General features: G+C 44.9%; 1 protein-coding gene across 1 annotated transcript in view; it reads right to left on the minus strand.

Moving 5' to 3' along the window:
* The window catches only part of slc27a6 (solute carrier family 27 member 6), an 85406-nt gene that overhangs the window by 58566 nt on the left and 12764 nt on the right, over positions 1 to 14076 (minus strand). The window contains exon 2 of the mRNA XM_072281721.1: positions 5280 to 5489. Within this exon, the coding sequence (XP_072137822.1) occupies positions 5280 to 5489 (210 nt within the window). The remainder of the gene's footprint in view (positions 1 to 5279; positions 5490 to 14076) is intronic.

The following is a 14076-nucleotide window of genomic DNA, read 5'->3' on the forward strand; positions in this document are numbered from 1 at the left end:
CTGTCTCGGGCCCAGCACATGAGTGCAATAATGAAGAAAGCAGAGCAGTGCTTCTACTTCCTTAGAAATTTGTGAAGATTTGGGATGACATCTAAAACTTTGACAAATGTCTATAGATGTGTGGTGGAGAGTATACTAACTGGTTGCATCACAGCCTGATATGGAAAAACCAATGCCCTTGAACGGAAAATCCTTTAAAAAGTAGCGGATACAGCCCAGTCCAAGACGGGTAAAGCCCTTCCCACCATTGATCACATCTACATGAGGTGTTGTTGCAAGAAAGCAGCATCCGTCAAAAAGGCCCCATACCACATATGCCGTGCTCTCTTCTTGCCACTGCCATCAGGAAGAAGGTACAGGAGCGCCAGGACCCACACCACCAGATTCAGCAACAATTATTACCCCTTAGCCATCAGGCTCTTGAACCAGAGTGGATAACTTCACTCCTCTTCACTCACCCCATCACTATACCGTTCCCACAATCTATGGACTCGCTTTCAGACACTCCATCTCATGTTCTTGATATTTATTGCTTACTTTTTTTCTCTTCCGTATTTACACAGATGTTGTCTTTTGGGCGGGTAGGGTTAAGATGGCACCAGGTGGTTGCCTCTTTAAGCTCATCTGTGAAAACCGCTTAAATTCCTCTCTTTAATGTCTCTTTTTTTTTCCTCTCAAGGTGGTTGGGGTTCTATCGAAGTCCCGATCAGCAAGTGGCACTCAAACTGCAGATTTTTGATGGCAGAGAAGTTCCCGTTCCTGGGGCTTATCGGCCAACCATTTCCCGCCGTTCTCTAGGTACAGCTTGGAAGACGGCGCCTCTGTAGTGTGGCTGTACACAGCCCTGTGGAGGACGGATTCCAGGCCGGTGTTGCGAACTGAGGTACTCACTGCAGCCGATGTACACAAAAGCAACGCGGCACACTGTAATATTGTAACAGCAACTGTCAAGTCTCCCCACTGGCTGTGAAAATGGGTGATATCTCTCTGTGGCTTGTTAGTGAGAGACTGCCAGTGGCATATCGTACTGTGGGAGAAACAACAGTTTTTGTTGACTGCAGATCGTGGTCTTCCCTTGAGTGCCTTGCTGTTGCTTGGAGAGTGGTGGGTGCTGACGCTTTTTGCTGAAATGGGCAGCTGGGGAGGGGTGGTTAAGGCGTTGATGCTTGCTGCTGCCTAAGTGGGGGAGGGGTTAGAGGGGTCTTTGGGGTTCTAATGTCTTTCTATCACTCATTCTCTTGGGATTCTTCTGTTTTTTGTGGATATCTGCAAAGACAAGTATTTCAGGTTATATACTGTATACATTCTCTGATAATAAATGAAACCTTTTGAAGCATTTGCTCATTGCTTGTCTATCCTGTTGAATGAGATTTTCATTGATTTTATGGTGTTTCTTGTGTTAACACCTTGCAATATCTTTCCAAGGTCGAGGCAATTTCGACTCTTTTTATGTAAGAATGTAGGTTTGCACCAGCAAGTGACAATTCCTTGGGTGACATCTTCCAGATAGTCAATTATTTCACTTTTTCTATGTCTTCCACTTTTTCTTTTCATCTTAGTTGTATTTCTGAAGTTACATGTGACTTACAGTTCGGAGTTTGATCGAGTGACTCAGCGCTCTGCTGTCCCCAAAAGTATTCCATGAGAGGAGCACAAGCATGAGCTGTGTTGAGGGGAAGCTCAGAGACAGGGTGAAGGGCCATGCACGACTCCATTGCTCACCAATGAACAGGTCGAGGAAGATTGAAACATCAAGGCGAATGTGGAGGAGAATAAAGGCTGATTTACACTTGTGCGTCAACTCAACGCCGTAACCTACGCAAGTGGACTACATGAGTTGTAAGCATTTGTACTTGTGCATTGGTGTGTCTGCGTCGCTCTGCAATTCGGGCACGTCGCGCATGCGCACACACCTGCCGTGCAAGGTTTCATGGTCATGGTAGTCTTTCTTGGGGTAAACAAGTTTAAAGCGAGCGTCTTTTTTCGTAAAAGTGAAATGTGTCCTCCACAATTTTGGAGGTCTGTAAATCTTTATGGAAAGCATTGCAGCCAGAGTTCCTTCCCTGCCCTTCAGTCGGCCAATGGGAAGCTACTGCGGCGTAGGAGGAAATACGATGATCCCAGGAGGACCAATCACAGTTGTGGCATTCTGCATTGCCGCGACACGTAGTTACATTATGGGAGAGGTGCGTGTCAGGCTACGGCGAAGGGTACCGCGCAGGGTTCGCGGCGACACCGTAGGTACGGTGTCAAGTTGACGCAATAGTATATATCAGCCTTAAGCAGTCACTTTCTACAGAAGGCTGCGCTGCTGTGGCGAGTGGTCACTCTCTACGGGGGCTGTGCTGTGGCGAGCGGTCACTCTCAATGAGAGGTCACGCCACTGTGTCAAGTGGTCACTCTCTACGGGAGGCTGTGCTGTGTCGTGTGGTCACTCTCTACAGGAGGCTGTGCTGTGTCGAGTGGTCACTCTCTACGGGAGGCTGTGCCTTGTCGAGTGGTCACTCTCTACAGGAGGCTGTGCTGTGTTGAGTGGTTACTCTCTACGGGAGGCTGTGCCTTGTCGAGTGGTCACTCTCTACGGGAGGCTGCGCCGTGTCGAGTGGTCACTCTCTACGGGAGGCCGTGCCGCTGTGTCAAGTGGTCACTCTCTACGGGGGCTGTGTCGTGTCGAGTGGTCACTCTCTACCGGAGGCTGTGCTGTGTCCAGTGGTCACTCTCTACGGGAGGCTGTGCCATGTCGAGTGGTCACTCTCTACGGGAGGCTGCGCCGTGTCGTGTGGTCACTCTCTACGGGAGGATGTGCTGTGTTGTGTGGTCACTCTCTACAGGAGGCCACACCGCTGTGTCGAGCGGTTGCTCTCTATAGGAGGCTGTGCCATGTCGAGTGGTCACTCTCTACAGGAGGACGTGCTGCTGTGTTGGGCGGTCGCTCTCTACGGGAGGCCGTGCCACTATGTCGAGTGGTCACTCTCTACAGGAGGCCACACCGCTGTGTCGAGTGGTCACTCTCTACAGGAGGCCACGACACTGTGTCGAGCGGTCACTCTCTACAGGAGGCCACACCGCTGTGTCGAGCGGTCACTCTCTACAGGAGGACGTGCCACTGTGTCGAGTGGTCACTCTCTACAGGAGGACGTGCCACTGTGTCGAGTGGTCACTCTCTACAGGAGGACGTGCCACTGTGTCGATTGGTCACTCTCTACAGGAGGCCACGACACTGTGTCGAGCAGCTGCTCTCTACAGGAGGACGTGCTGCTGTGTTGGGCAAGCAGCTAACTGTCCTCTAGCACCTCTCACAACCGCTGTCAACGTCCTGACTAGTCGTTCTAGCTACTGACTTCAGTCCCATCACTGTGCAACTGGACAATCTGGCAGTGCTGAAAGGAGACTGGACAACCCTGTTCGAAACAGTTAAAGACGCAAAGATGTGTGATGCCTTTAGCACCCCGTGTACTATTGACCCAGAACAGGCAAAAGACCTGGATAGATGAATTCTTTATGTTGAATGCAGTCACAGTCAGTGTTTTCCTATCACCACTACCTCCTTTGAACCTGTCAGTTACAGGGATCCAGAAGACAGGCAGGGAGATGCAGTTGAGTGTCAAGCCTCTGACCCTAGGGAACATTGAGGAATTAAATTGGGATTAAATAAGTCGGAGGTCTGTGAAACCCCTCTTTGTCTCTCTGATTCACCGGTGGGAAGCAACTAAGGAGAATATCAAATGGTTATTCATCTCCAAAGGTTTTCAGAAAGCCAGACAGAGTCAGAGAGAGTTGTGCCAACTCCAGACAAAATTGCAGAACCTTCTCCTTCTGCAGTCGAGGAGGGTGGATGTGAGAGAGGAAGTCTGAGAGTGAAGAGCTGACAAGCTATGGTCTTTGCCACAGAATTCTTCAAGGTCACCTTCTGATCAAGGGTTTGCTTTGTGGACCAGCATGAGACATGCTCATGCTTCTTTTTCCAAAAGGTTCACAAGCAAACATTATGATCCTTAGCCTTAAGGAAGAGGACAGCTCAGTAACATAACTGACTGAAGATCTGCAGATCCTTTTATGCCAGTCTGTCTGACAGTAAGATCTTAAACAGAACAGCCTCTTAGAATTTTCTGTCTTCTATTATAGAGGTGCTATATGGCAGTAAGTGTGAAAGTATGGATCAGCCACTGTCCCTGAAGGTGCTGACTAGCTCCATGGAGAGGGAATCAGAAATTGGACCTAGCTGCTTTCACACAGGTATCAGTAGTACAGTCCAACTTAATATATAGAAGTCAGATAGTTTCCCCATCAAGTCTGGAGTCACACACGATTATCCATTCTCCCTGTATTGTTTATGCATTGCATTGAACCCTTTGCCAAATACTACAGGAAGACCTAGAGTATAAGAGCGGTGAGATCACCAGGCAATGAAGGTACACATGTCAATCCCTCCCATACATGAACAATGTTGCTATCTTCTACTTGGACCCACAGCCAGTTTTAAGATTGATCAGCATCTGCAACCAGTCTGAGTTTGCATCAGGGGCAAACTCTTGTTCTTCCAGCACAGCAAGACGCCTGTAAGGGAATGCTGACAGACTGGAACAGTGCAGGCTTCAGGAGTACATGCTGAGGGATTCACTGACGCTCAATGCACCCAATGTTAAGGCACTGGGGAGAAGGAGCACTGTCTCAGTTCTTTCTGCTACTGCACATGGAGAGGCAGAGTTGAGCGGGGATACCTCTTGAATAATGAAAATGGTATCACCTCAGGGAACCACATGCATGGAATTGGCTCTACGTTTGTGCCTTTTTTCTTTATACTACTGAATATAACAACCATGAATGTAAAAGTTATATGCAGTTTCTTCCTTTGCATACACTTTATATAAAGAATAAATTTCATTTGTGAAGTTAAAAAAAAGTCTTTCTTCTGAACTCTATGAAGTTAAGCTCATTGCAACCTTTGCTCACAATATCTGCACTGAGTCATATTCACAAATTACGCCTGCATTTGCTCACCTATATTATCTCCCAGCTTTTGCCTTGGATTTTGAAATTCAACATCTGCTTTTCAGATTCTTCCACCCTATGTCTCTTCCTCCCTATGTAGTCCACTCCAGGCCTGTCAATCTCCAGAATAACTGCACCCCTCCAACTCTGGATCTTTACATGTCCCGAGTTCTAAATTACTCTGATACTAACAGTTCTGCTTTAAGAATAATGGCAGCTCACATTCTTAAAAAAAGCTTCTCCACAGGACAAATTAAAGAGTAAACTAGAAATCCTTAGTATAGTACCTGTTGTTCCTGAAGTGAATAAATAAAGAAAGGCAGAGTTCAAATGGACTGTAGATTGCCACGTTGCTGGCACAGGACTCTCAGGTGCTTTTTCTACTTTATCTGCAAGAGTATCCACTCCTTGGTATACACAACTTTCTGCCATGACCCATACTGATATATCCTTCTCCTTGATGTTTGCAAGAACGTCTTTCACAGCATCAATTAGATCTGCAGGTCATGAAAAAAAAATTAACACAATTTCTCATATATAAAAAATTTAGACATTACTAATCATCTACTGTAAATCCAAGAAAATAACAACTTAAACAGTCTTCTACTGTTTTAGTGTCATTTGATCTACCAACTCACCTTCATTCTGGTAATTATTAAAGAGGCAGAGGAATAGGACAACCATCAAAAGTAGAGCAATGAAAATCAAAATGTACCAGATAGTTGAACTGAAGTAGTTTAGAAGATGTTAGAGGGAAGTGCAGAAGTGGGTGGGACGGAGCCCATGGGCGGCATAGTAGTGTAGTGGTTACCACAATGCTCTACCTGGTCCAATTTCCTTGACTGCCTGTAAGGAGTTTGCACGTTCTCCCCGTGAACGTGTGGGATTCCTCCGGGTGCTCCAGTTTCCTCCCACAGTCAAAGACGTACCAGTTGGCAGGTAAATTGGGCATTGTAAGTTCTCCCTTGATTATGCTAGGATTAAATTGGGGGTAGTGCGGCTCATGGGGCCTATTCCATGCTGTATGCCAATAAATAAAATAGTATCCTCCTAAAAATAATGAAAAAAATGACACCTTAGGAAATGTTGGGTAGGTTTTCTCCAGGAGCTTCAGTTTCCTCCAACAATCCAAACAGGTGCTGATTGGTTAATTAACTACAATAAATCACCCCTTTATCAAGCTTAATGTCAAAAAGAATTAAAGGAAGCTCTGGGACATGAGTGGGAGAAAATATATTACGTAAATACAGGGAAGTAAGGAAAAGAGGAGTAATCAAGGTTGTATAATTTATATATTCTTTGACAATAAACATACTTTAAATTTTTGAATCATTGAATATAAGTAGGATGGTGATGCACTATCAATTACTCCAAAAGACTGGAAGTAGAGTAAATACTGAGAGGCTTTTATTAACAGTAAATGGACCAATGTCCCTGCTGAGTATCTGTCCTGGACTGAGGGAGGAGCAGTGACACAATCGCCTTTATTCAGGGGTCTGTGAGAGAAGCCACGGGAGCAGTCAGCAGAGGGGCGTGTCCAGACATATCCAGACAGGTAACCCAGTTACAACCTATATACGCAACACAGATCAGAGTTGCTGGTGAACGCAGCAGGCCAGGCAGCATCTCTAGGAAGAGGCACAGTCAACGTTTCAGGCCGAGACCCTTCGTCAGGATTAACTGAAGGAAGAGTTAGTAAGAGATTTGAAAGTGGGAGTGGGAGGGGGACATCCAAAATGATAGGAGAAGACAGGAGGGGGAGGGATGGAGCCAAGAGCTGGACAGGTGATTGGCAAAGGGGATATGAGAGGATCATGGGACAGGAGGCCCAGGGAGAAAGACAAAGGGGGGGTAAACCCAGAGGATGGGCAAGGGGTATAGTCAGAGGGACAGAGGGAGAAAAAGGAAGGTGAGAGAAAGAATGTGTGTATAAAAATAAATAACGGATGGGGTATGAGGGGGAGGTGGGGCATTAGCGGAAGGTAGAGAAGTCAATGTTCATGCCATCAGGTTGGAGGCTACCCAGACGGAATATAAGGTGTTGTTCTTCCAACCTGAGTGTGGCTTCATCTTTACAGTAGAGGAGGCTGTGGATAGACATGTCAGAATGGGAATGGGATGTGGAATTAAAATGTGTGGCCACTGGGAGATCCTGCTTTCTCTGGTGGACAGAGCGTAGATGTTCGGCAAAGCGGTCTCCCAGTCTGCGTCGGGTCTCGCCAATATATAGAAGGCCACATCGGGAGCACCGGACGCAGTATATCACCACAGCCAACTCACAGGTGAAGTGTTGCCTTGCCTGGAAGGACTGTTTGGGGCCCTGAATGGTGGTAAGGGAGGAAGTGTAAGAGCATGTGTAGCACTTATTCCGCTTACAAGGGTAAGTGCCAGGAGGGAGATCAGTGGGGAGGGATGGGGGGGGGAACGAATGGACAAGGGAGTCACGTAGGGAGCGATCCCTGCAGAAGGCAGGGGGGAGGAGGGAAAGATGTGCTTAGTGGTTGGATCCCGCTGGAGGTGGCGGAAGTTACGGAGAATAATATGTTGCACCCGGAGGCTGGTGGGGTGGTAGGTGAGGACCAGGGGAACCCTATTCCTAGACCCCTGAATGAAAAGCCTCCAGGACGAGGGAGATGTCCTCCTTTTTTAAAGAAAGGGGTTTCCCTTCCTCCACCATCAACTCTGCTCTCAAACCCATCTCCCCCATTTCACGCACATCTGCTGTCACTCCATCCTCCCGCCACCCCACAAGGAATAGGGTTCCTGTCCCATGATCCTCTCATATCCCCTTTGCCAATCACCCGTCCAGCTCTTGGCTCCATCCCTCCCTCTCCTGTCTTCTCCTATCATTTTGGATCTCCCCCTCCCCCTCCCACTTTCAAATCTCTTACTCACTCTTCCTTCAGTTAGTCCTGACGAAGGGTCTCGGCCTGAAACATCGACTGTACCTCTTCCTAGAGATGCTGCCTGGCCTGCTGCGTTCACCAGCAACTTTGATGTGTGTTGCTTGAATTTCCAGCATCTGCAGAATTCCTGTTGTTTACAACCGATATATATATGGTTTACCACAGATGGCAAGGCAGCAAATTGCCTCACCCTTCTTTGTTATGTCTGGTTACACATATAATCCCATGGAAACCAGATTTAACATTGTACAACACATTTCCAGTTAGACTAAGGATTTCCACAGCAAATTCTGTCTTATAGTAAATTAACAGATAAAACTAATACTGCCTTGTTCCATTTGGAAGCAAATCTGTTGATTCATGAATCCTTAGCTAGCTGAATACATACATAATTACACTGTCTTTCCTGCATTTACTACGCTCGCATAGTTTCTCTTTCTAACTTACTGCTCATTACGCCACTGGCATTTAGGACAGCATTGAAAGTCCTCCACATCTGTCTCTATAAATGTATTCTTCATTGTTATTTCCATAACAATTGTTTTTTGACCAGTCAGGGTTGCTAGCTCTGAGCTGAACCCACAAACATGGACGACCGGTGGACCACGCTTAGCCTGGCCTCTACTGGCCTATACCTGTTTGGCATGGGTGACAAGGCCCTGACTCCAGCTAACATAGCTCTTCTGATCATTGAGGCACACAAGTTTGTGGCCCTCTTGGAAGCTTTCTAATAGCATGGTTGAAAATATTTACAGCACTTAGGTTGCACAGATTCTTGAAAGGGGTAGGAATTTATCATGCTTTTCCCATTTATTCCCTTCATCGTTCGCAAACAGCCTGACTCTTAGATCTGCATCAGGGCTTCAAAATATATAATCATCAGGTCAAACCCATTCAAAACTTTTCTGGAAACTGTTTTGCTATCTATCAAAGCTGTCAAGGTTTCTCAGTGTCTTTAAATCCACTGTTTTAAAAACATCTAAAAACTAGTAATTTGTTGCACACAATTAAAATTCTTTCAAATTTGTAAATGCTCCATCAATCTTCAGTGAGGGAACATTGCCTGCAAATCAGCAACATAGCCTGGTAAGCTAAATAAAGACTTCTACATTCATGCAGAAGCCTCAAATTTTCCAGAATCTATAGGGGTAAAAGCTAGAAACTTCATGCAAAACTTTCAGCATTTTAATAGCAAAATCTAGGCCATCATTTCTCTCAATTACTGGAAAGCTATCATAATGATCAATTCTCATTGGTCAGCATATCAAAGTAAGCAAGGCTGAACATCCAATACTCATTTCAGGAATCTTTTAATGATATGATTTGTAATAGAAATATCATCTAGGGGTGTTGTCGTCAATATTCATGTATCACTTTCGTAATCAAAATATCTAGACAAACCTGAATTTCAAGTAACTTATTACCTAAAGGAACACACATCAAAGTTGCTGGTGAACGCAGCAGGCCAGGCAGCATCCGTAGGAAGAGGTGCAGTCGACGTTTCAGGCCGAGACCCTTCGTCAGGACTAACTGAAGGAAGAGTAAGGGATTTGGAAGTTGGAGGGGGAGGGGGAGATCCAAAATGATAGGAGAAGACAGGAGGAGGAGGGATGGAGCCAAGAGCTGGACAGGTGATAGGCAAAAGGGATACGAGAGGATCATGGGACAGGAGGTCCGGGAAGAAAGACGGGGGGGGGGGGGACCCAGAGGATGAGCAAGGGGTATATTCAGAGGGACAGAGGGAGAAAAAGGAGAGTGAGAGAAAGAATGTGTGTATAAAAATAAGTAACAGATGGGGTACGAGGGGGAAGTGGGGCATTAGCGTAAGTTAGAGAAGTCGATGTTCATGCCATCAGGTTGGAGGCTACCTGGACGGAATATAAGGTGTTGTTCCTCCAACCTGAGTGTGGCTTCATCTTTACAGTAGAGGAGGCCATGGATAGACATGTCAGAATGGGAATGGGATGTGGAGTTAAAATGTGTGGTCACTGGGAGATCCTGCTTTCTCTGGCAGACAGAGCGTAGATGTTCAGCAAAGCGGTCTCCCAGTCTGCGTCGGGTCTCGCCAATGTATAAAAGGCTACATCGGGAGCACCGGAGCAGTATATCACCCCAGCCGACTCACAGGTGAAGTGTTGCCTCACCTGGAAGGACTGTTTGGGGCCCTGAATGGTGGTAAGGGAGGAAGTGTAAGGACATGTGTAGCACTTGTTCCGCTTACACGGATAAGTGCCAGGAGGGAGATAAACTTTGCCTCCAACTTTCACCCTGCCCTCAAGTTTACCTGGTCCATTTCCGACACCTCCCTCCCCTTTCTAGATCTTTCTGTCTCTGTCTCTGGAGACAGCTTATCCACTGATGTCTACTATAAGCCTACTGACTCTCACAGCTATCTTTTAGCAACTTTTATGTGTGTTGCTTGAATTTCCAGCATCTGCAGAATTCCTGTTGTATTACCTAAAGGGTCTTGCCATGTTTAGTGACTTACAAAACAAGACCTACAGACTGGCAGTAATATTCAAATTTTATTATAAGATTGCATCAGACCCTTCATCTACTTTTAAATAAAATTACTGTTGCGCTTTGTATGACAGAGCTTGTGTAAAAGGAAAACAATAGAGATTGTCAGCATATTTTCCCGTTACTGGGGCAATTTTTTGTCATTTATTTGGCAGTATCTCCATCTGGCATCAACTGAAGAACAAATCTGCTGGAAGCAAAACAACACTGTGAATTGTTTTTGAGTTTTCAATCCTAAATTAGTAAAATTGAAGCTGAGCAAAAGCTTCCAATGACTACTGTCACAGTTATGTTATTGTTTGTATCAAGTTGGCAACTGAATTATTGATGATTCTGAGAAAAGCACCAAAAATACTAAATAAACATCTATAATATTTGAATAACGATCACAGGGACACTCACGTGAATCAGTAAATAGTGGCAGGGGCAGTGTAATAGCTACAAAATTTTCTGCAAATATAAGTTAAATAATAGCACATTTATAAAAGACAGTGGATTCTAGTCATTTGGGTCATCGGTTTAACAGGGCAGCCACTTATTTGGGACAACTCTTAAAGAACAAAAACTAATTGAGAAAATAGCGTCAGTTGCATGTACTTGTGTTATGTTATCCATCTGAGCCAATGATTTTTGATAATTTAGTTTTATTATTTTGACTTTAAACATTTCAGACCCTTGCAAAGATGCCATGAAAAGATTTGACAATAGCCGAGAAAATTACCCTCCACCGAACCCCACTCAACAGCTTTTCTTCTTCTTCAAAAATCTCCTTCTTAAGCCCACTCTCCGCCACCTCCAGTTTAAATTCCATGCAGAATATTTTGGAGGATCAAGAACCAAGAACCAAGAACATCAACTGGCAGAAATCTATAATTGCATGCTTGATACATCAGCCAGATAAACTGCGAGAAGAATGGGCATTATTCAGGGGACAACAGCGAACATCCCAAATACAAAAGCATGAAGGTAGAGATCCAAGATGTTCAAGAGTTCCTCAATCAATGGTTATCCATTGTAACTGGGTGAGGTGTGCATGTCAGTGGACCAATGTTAATTAAAAATCAAGTCAGGGGAGCTAGCTGAGAAGCTGGTCATGAAGATTTTGTCTTGATGGAAATGTTGACACCACATTAAATTCAAGAAAGCATACAGTGAGAAAGGTAGTGCTGATTCTGTGTGTGCAGAAACATGGAAATCTACAAAATTCCCTGACTTGCTTCCAAAAATTTGAGCAGATGATATCTACAATGCTGATTAGAGGCCATTTTTTTAAAATATTGTGGCACACCGAACAGTTCCCTTGGCTACAAACAAGTAATTAAAATAAGACCATAAGATATAGCAGCAGAAGTAGGCCATTCAACCCATTGAGTCTGCTCTGCCATTCAATCATGGGCTGATCCAATTCTTCCAGTCATCCCCACTCCCCTGCGTTCTCCCCATATCCTTTGATGCCCTGGCTACTCAAGAACCTATCTATTTCTCCCTTAAATGCACCCAATGACTTGGCCTCCACAGCCGCTCGTGGCAACAAATTCCACAGATTTACCACCCTCTGACTGAAGTAATTTCTCTGCATCTCTGTTCTAGATGGACGTCCTTCAATCCTAAAGTCATGCCCTCTTGTCCTAGACTCCCCTACCATGGGAAATAACTTTGCCATATCTAATCTGTTCAGGCCTTTTAACATTTGGAATGTTTCTATGAGATCCCCCTTCATTCTCCTAAACTCCAGGGAATACAGCCCAAGAGCTGCCAGATATTCCTCATATGATAACCCTACCGTTCCTGGAATCTCATGAATCTTTTCTGAACCCTTTCCAATGTCAGTATATCCTTTCTAAAATAAGGAGCCCAAAACTGTACACAATACTCCAAGTGTGGTCTCACAACTGCCTTATAGAGCTTCAACATCACATCCCTGGTCTTATATTCTATACCTCTAGAATGAATAACAACACTGCATTCACCTTCTTCAACACTGACTCAACCTGCAGGTTAACCTTTAGGGTATCCTGCACAAGGACCCATAAGTCCCTTTGTATCTCTGCATTTTGAATTCTCTCCCCACCTAAATAATAGTCTGCCCATTTATTTCTTCCACCAAAATGCGTGACTATACACTTTCCACTTTCATTTGTCACTTCTTTTACCATTCCCCTAAACTATTTAAGTCTCTCTGCAGGCTCCCTGTTTCCTCAACACTACCCGCTCCTCCACCTATCTTTGTATCATCAGCAAATTTAGCCACAAGTCCATTAATATCATAGTCCAGATCACTGACATACATCATAAAAAGCAGCGGTCCCAACACCGACCCCTGTGGAACTCCACTGGAAACCCGCAGCCAGCCAGAATAGGATCCCTTTATTCCCACTCTCTGTTTTCTGCCAATCAGCCAATGCTCCACTCATGCTAATAATTTCCCTGTAATTCCATGGGCTCTTCTCTTGCTAAGCAGCCTCATGTGTGGTACCTTATCAAAGGTCTTCTGAAAATCCAAGTACACCACATCTACTGCATCTCCTTTGTCTACCCTGCTTGTAGTTTCCTCAAAAAATTACAGTAGGTTAGTCAGGCAGGATTTTCCTTTCAGGAAACCGTGCTGGCTTTGGCCTATCTTGTCATGTGCCTCCAGACACTCTGTAATCTCATCTCTAACAATCAACTCCAACAACTTCCCAACCACTGATGTCAGGCTAACAGGTCTATTGTTTCCTTTCTGCTGCCTCCCACCCTTCTTAACAGCAGAGTAACATTTACAATTTTCCAGTCGTCTGCTATAATGCCAGAATCTATCGATTCTTGAAAGATCATTGTTAATGCCTCTGCAATCTCTCCAGCTACTTCCTTCAGAACCCGAGGGTGCATTCCATCAGGTCCAGGAGATTTATCCACTCTCAGACCATTAAGCTTCTTGAGCACCTTCTCAGTCGTAATTTTCACTGCACATACTTCACTTCCCTGACACTTTTGCATGTCCGTTATACTGCAGATGTCTTCCACTGTGAAGACTGATGCAGAATACACATTCAGTTCATCTGCCATCTCTGCGTCTCTCAATACAGTATCTCCAGCGTCACTTTCTATTGGTCCCATATCTACCCTCAACTCTCTTTTACCCTTTATATACTTAAAAAAGCTTTCAGTATCTTCTTTGATATTAGTCGCCAGCTTCCTTTCATTATTTATCCTTTCCTTCCTAATGACCTTCTTAGTTTCCTTCTGCAAGTTTTTAAAAGCTTCCCAATCCTCTATCTTCCCACTAGCTTTGGCTTCCTTGTATCCCTCTCTTTTGCTTTTACTTTGGCTCCGACTTTACTTGTCAGCCATGGTAGTGTCCTTCTTTCATTTGAAAATTTCTTCTTATTTGGAATATACCTGTCTTGCACTTCCCTCATTTTTCGCAGAGGTCCGGCCATTGCTGCTCTGCTGTCCTTTCTGCTGGTGTCACTGTCCAGTCAAATTTGGCCAGTTCCCCTCTCATGCCATTGTAATTTCCTTTACTCCACTAAAATACCGACACAATTTAGCTTCTCCTCAAATTTCAAAGTGAACTCGATCATACTGCTTAAGCTCTCTTATCACCCTCCGGATTATTGCACAATACCCAATCCAGGACAGCCACTTTCATGTTAAAATCCCCAATGATTATCAT

The sequence above is a fragment of the Mobula birostris genome, chromosome 17 (assembly GCF_030028105.1).
Source record: "Mobula birostris isolate sMobBir1 chromosome 17, sMobBir1.hap1, whole genome shotgun sequence".
NCBI classification, from domain to species: Eukaryota; Metazoa; Chordata; class Chondrichthyes; order Myliobatiformes; family Myliobatidae; genus Mobula; species Mobula birostris.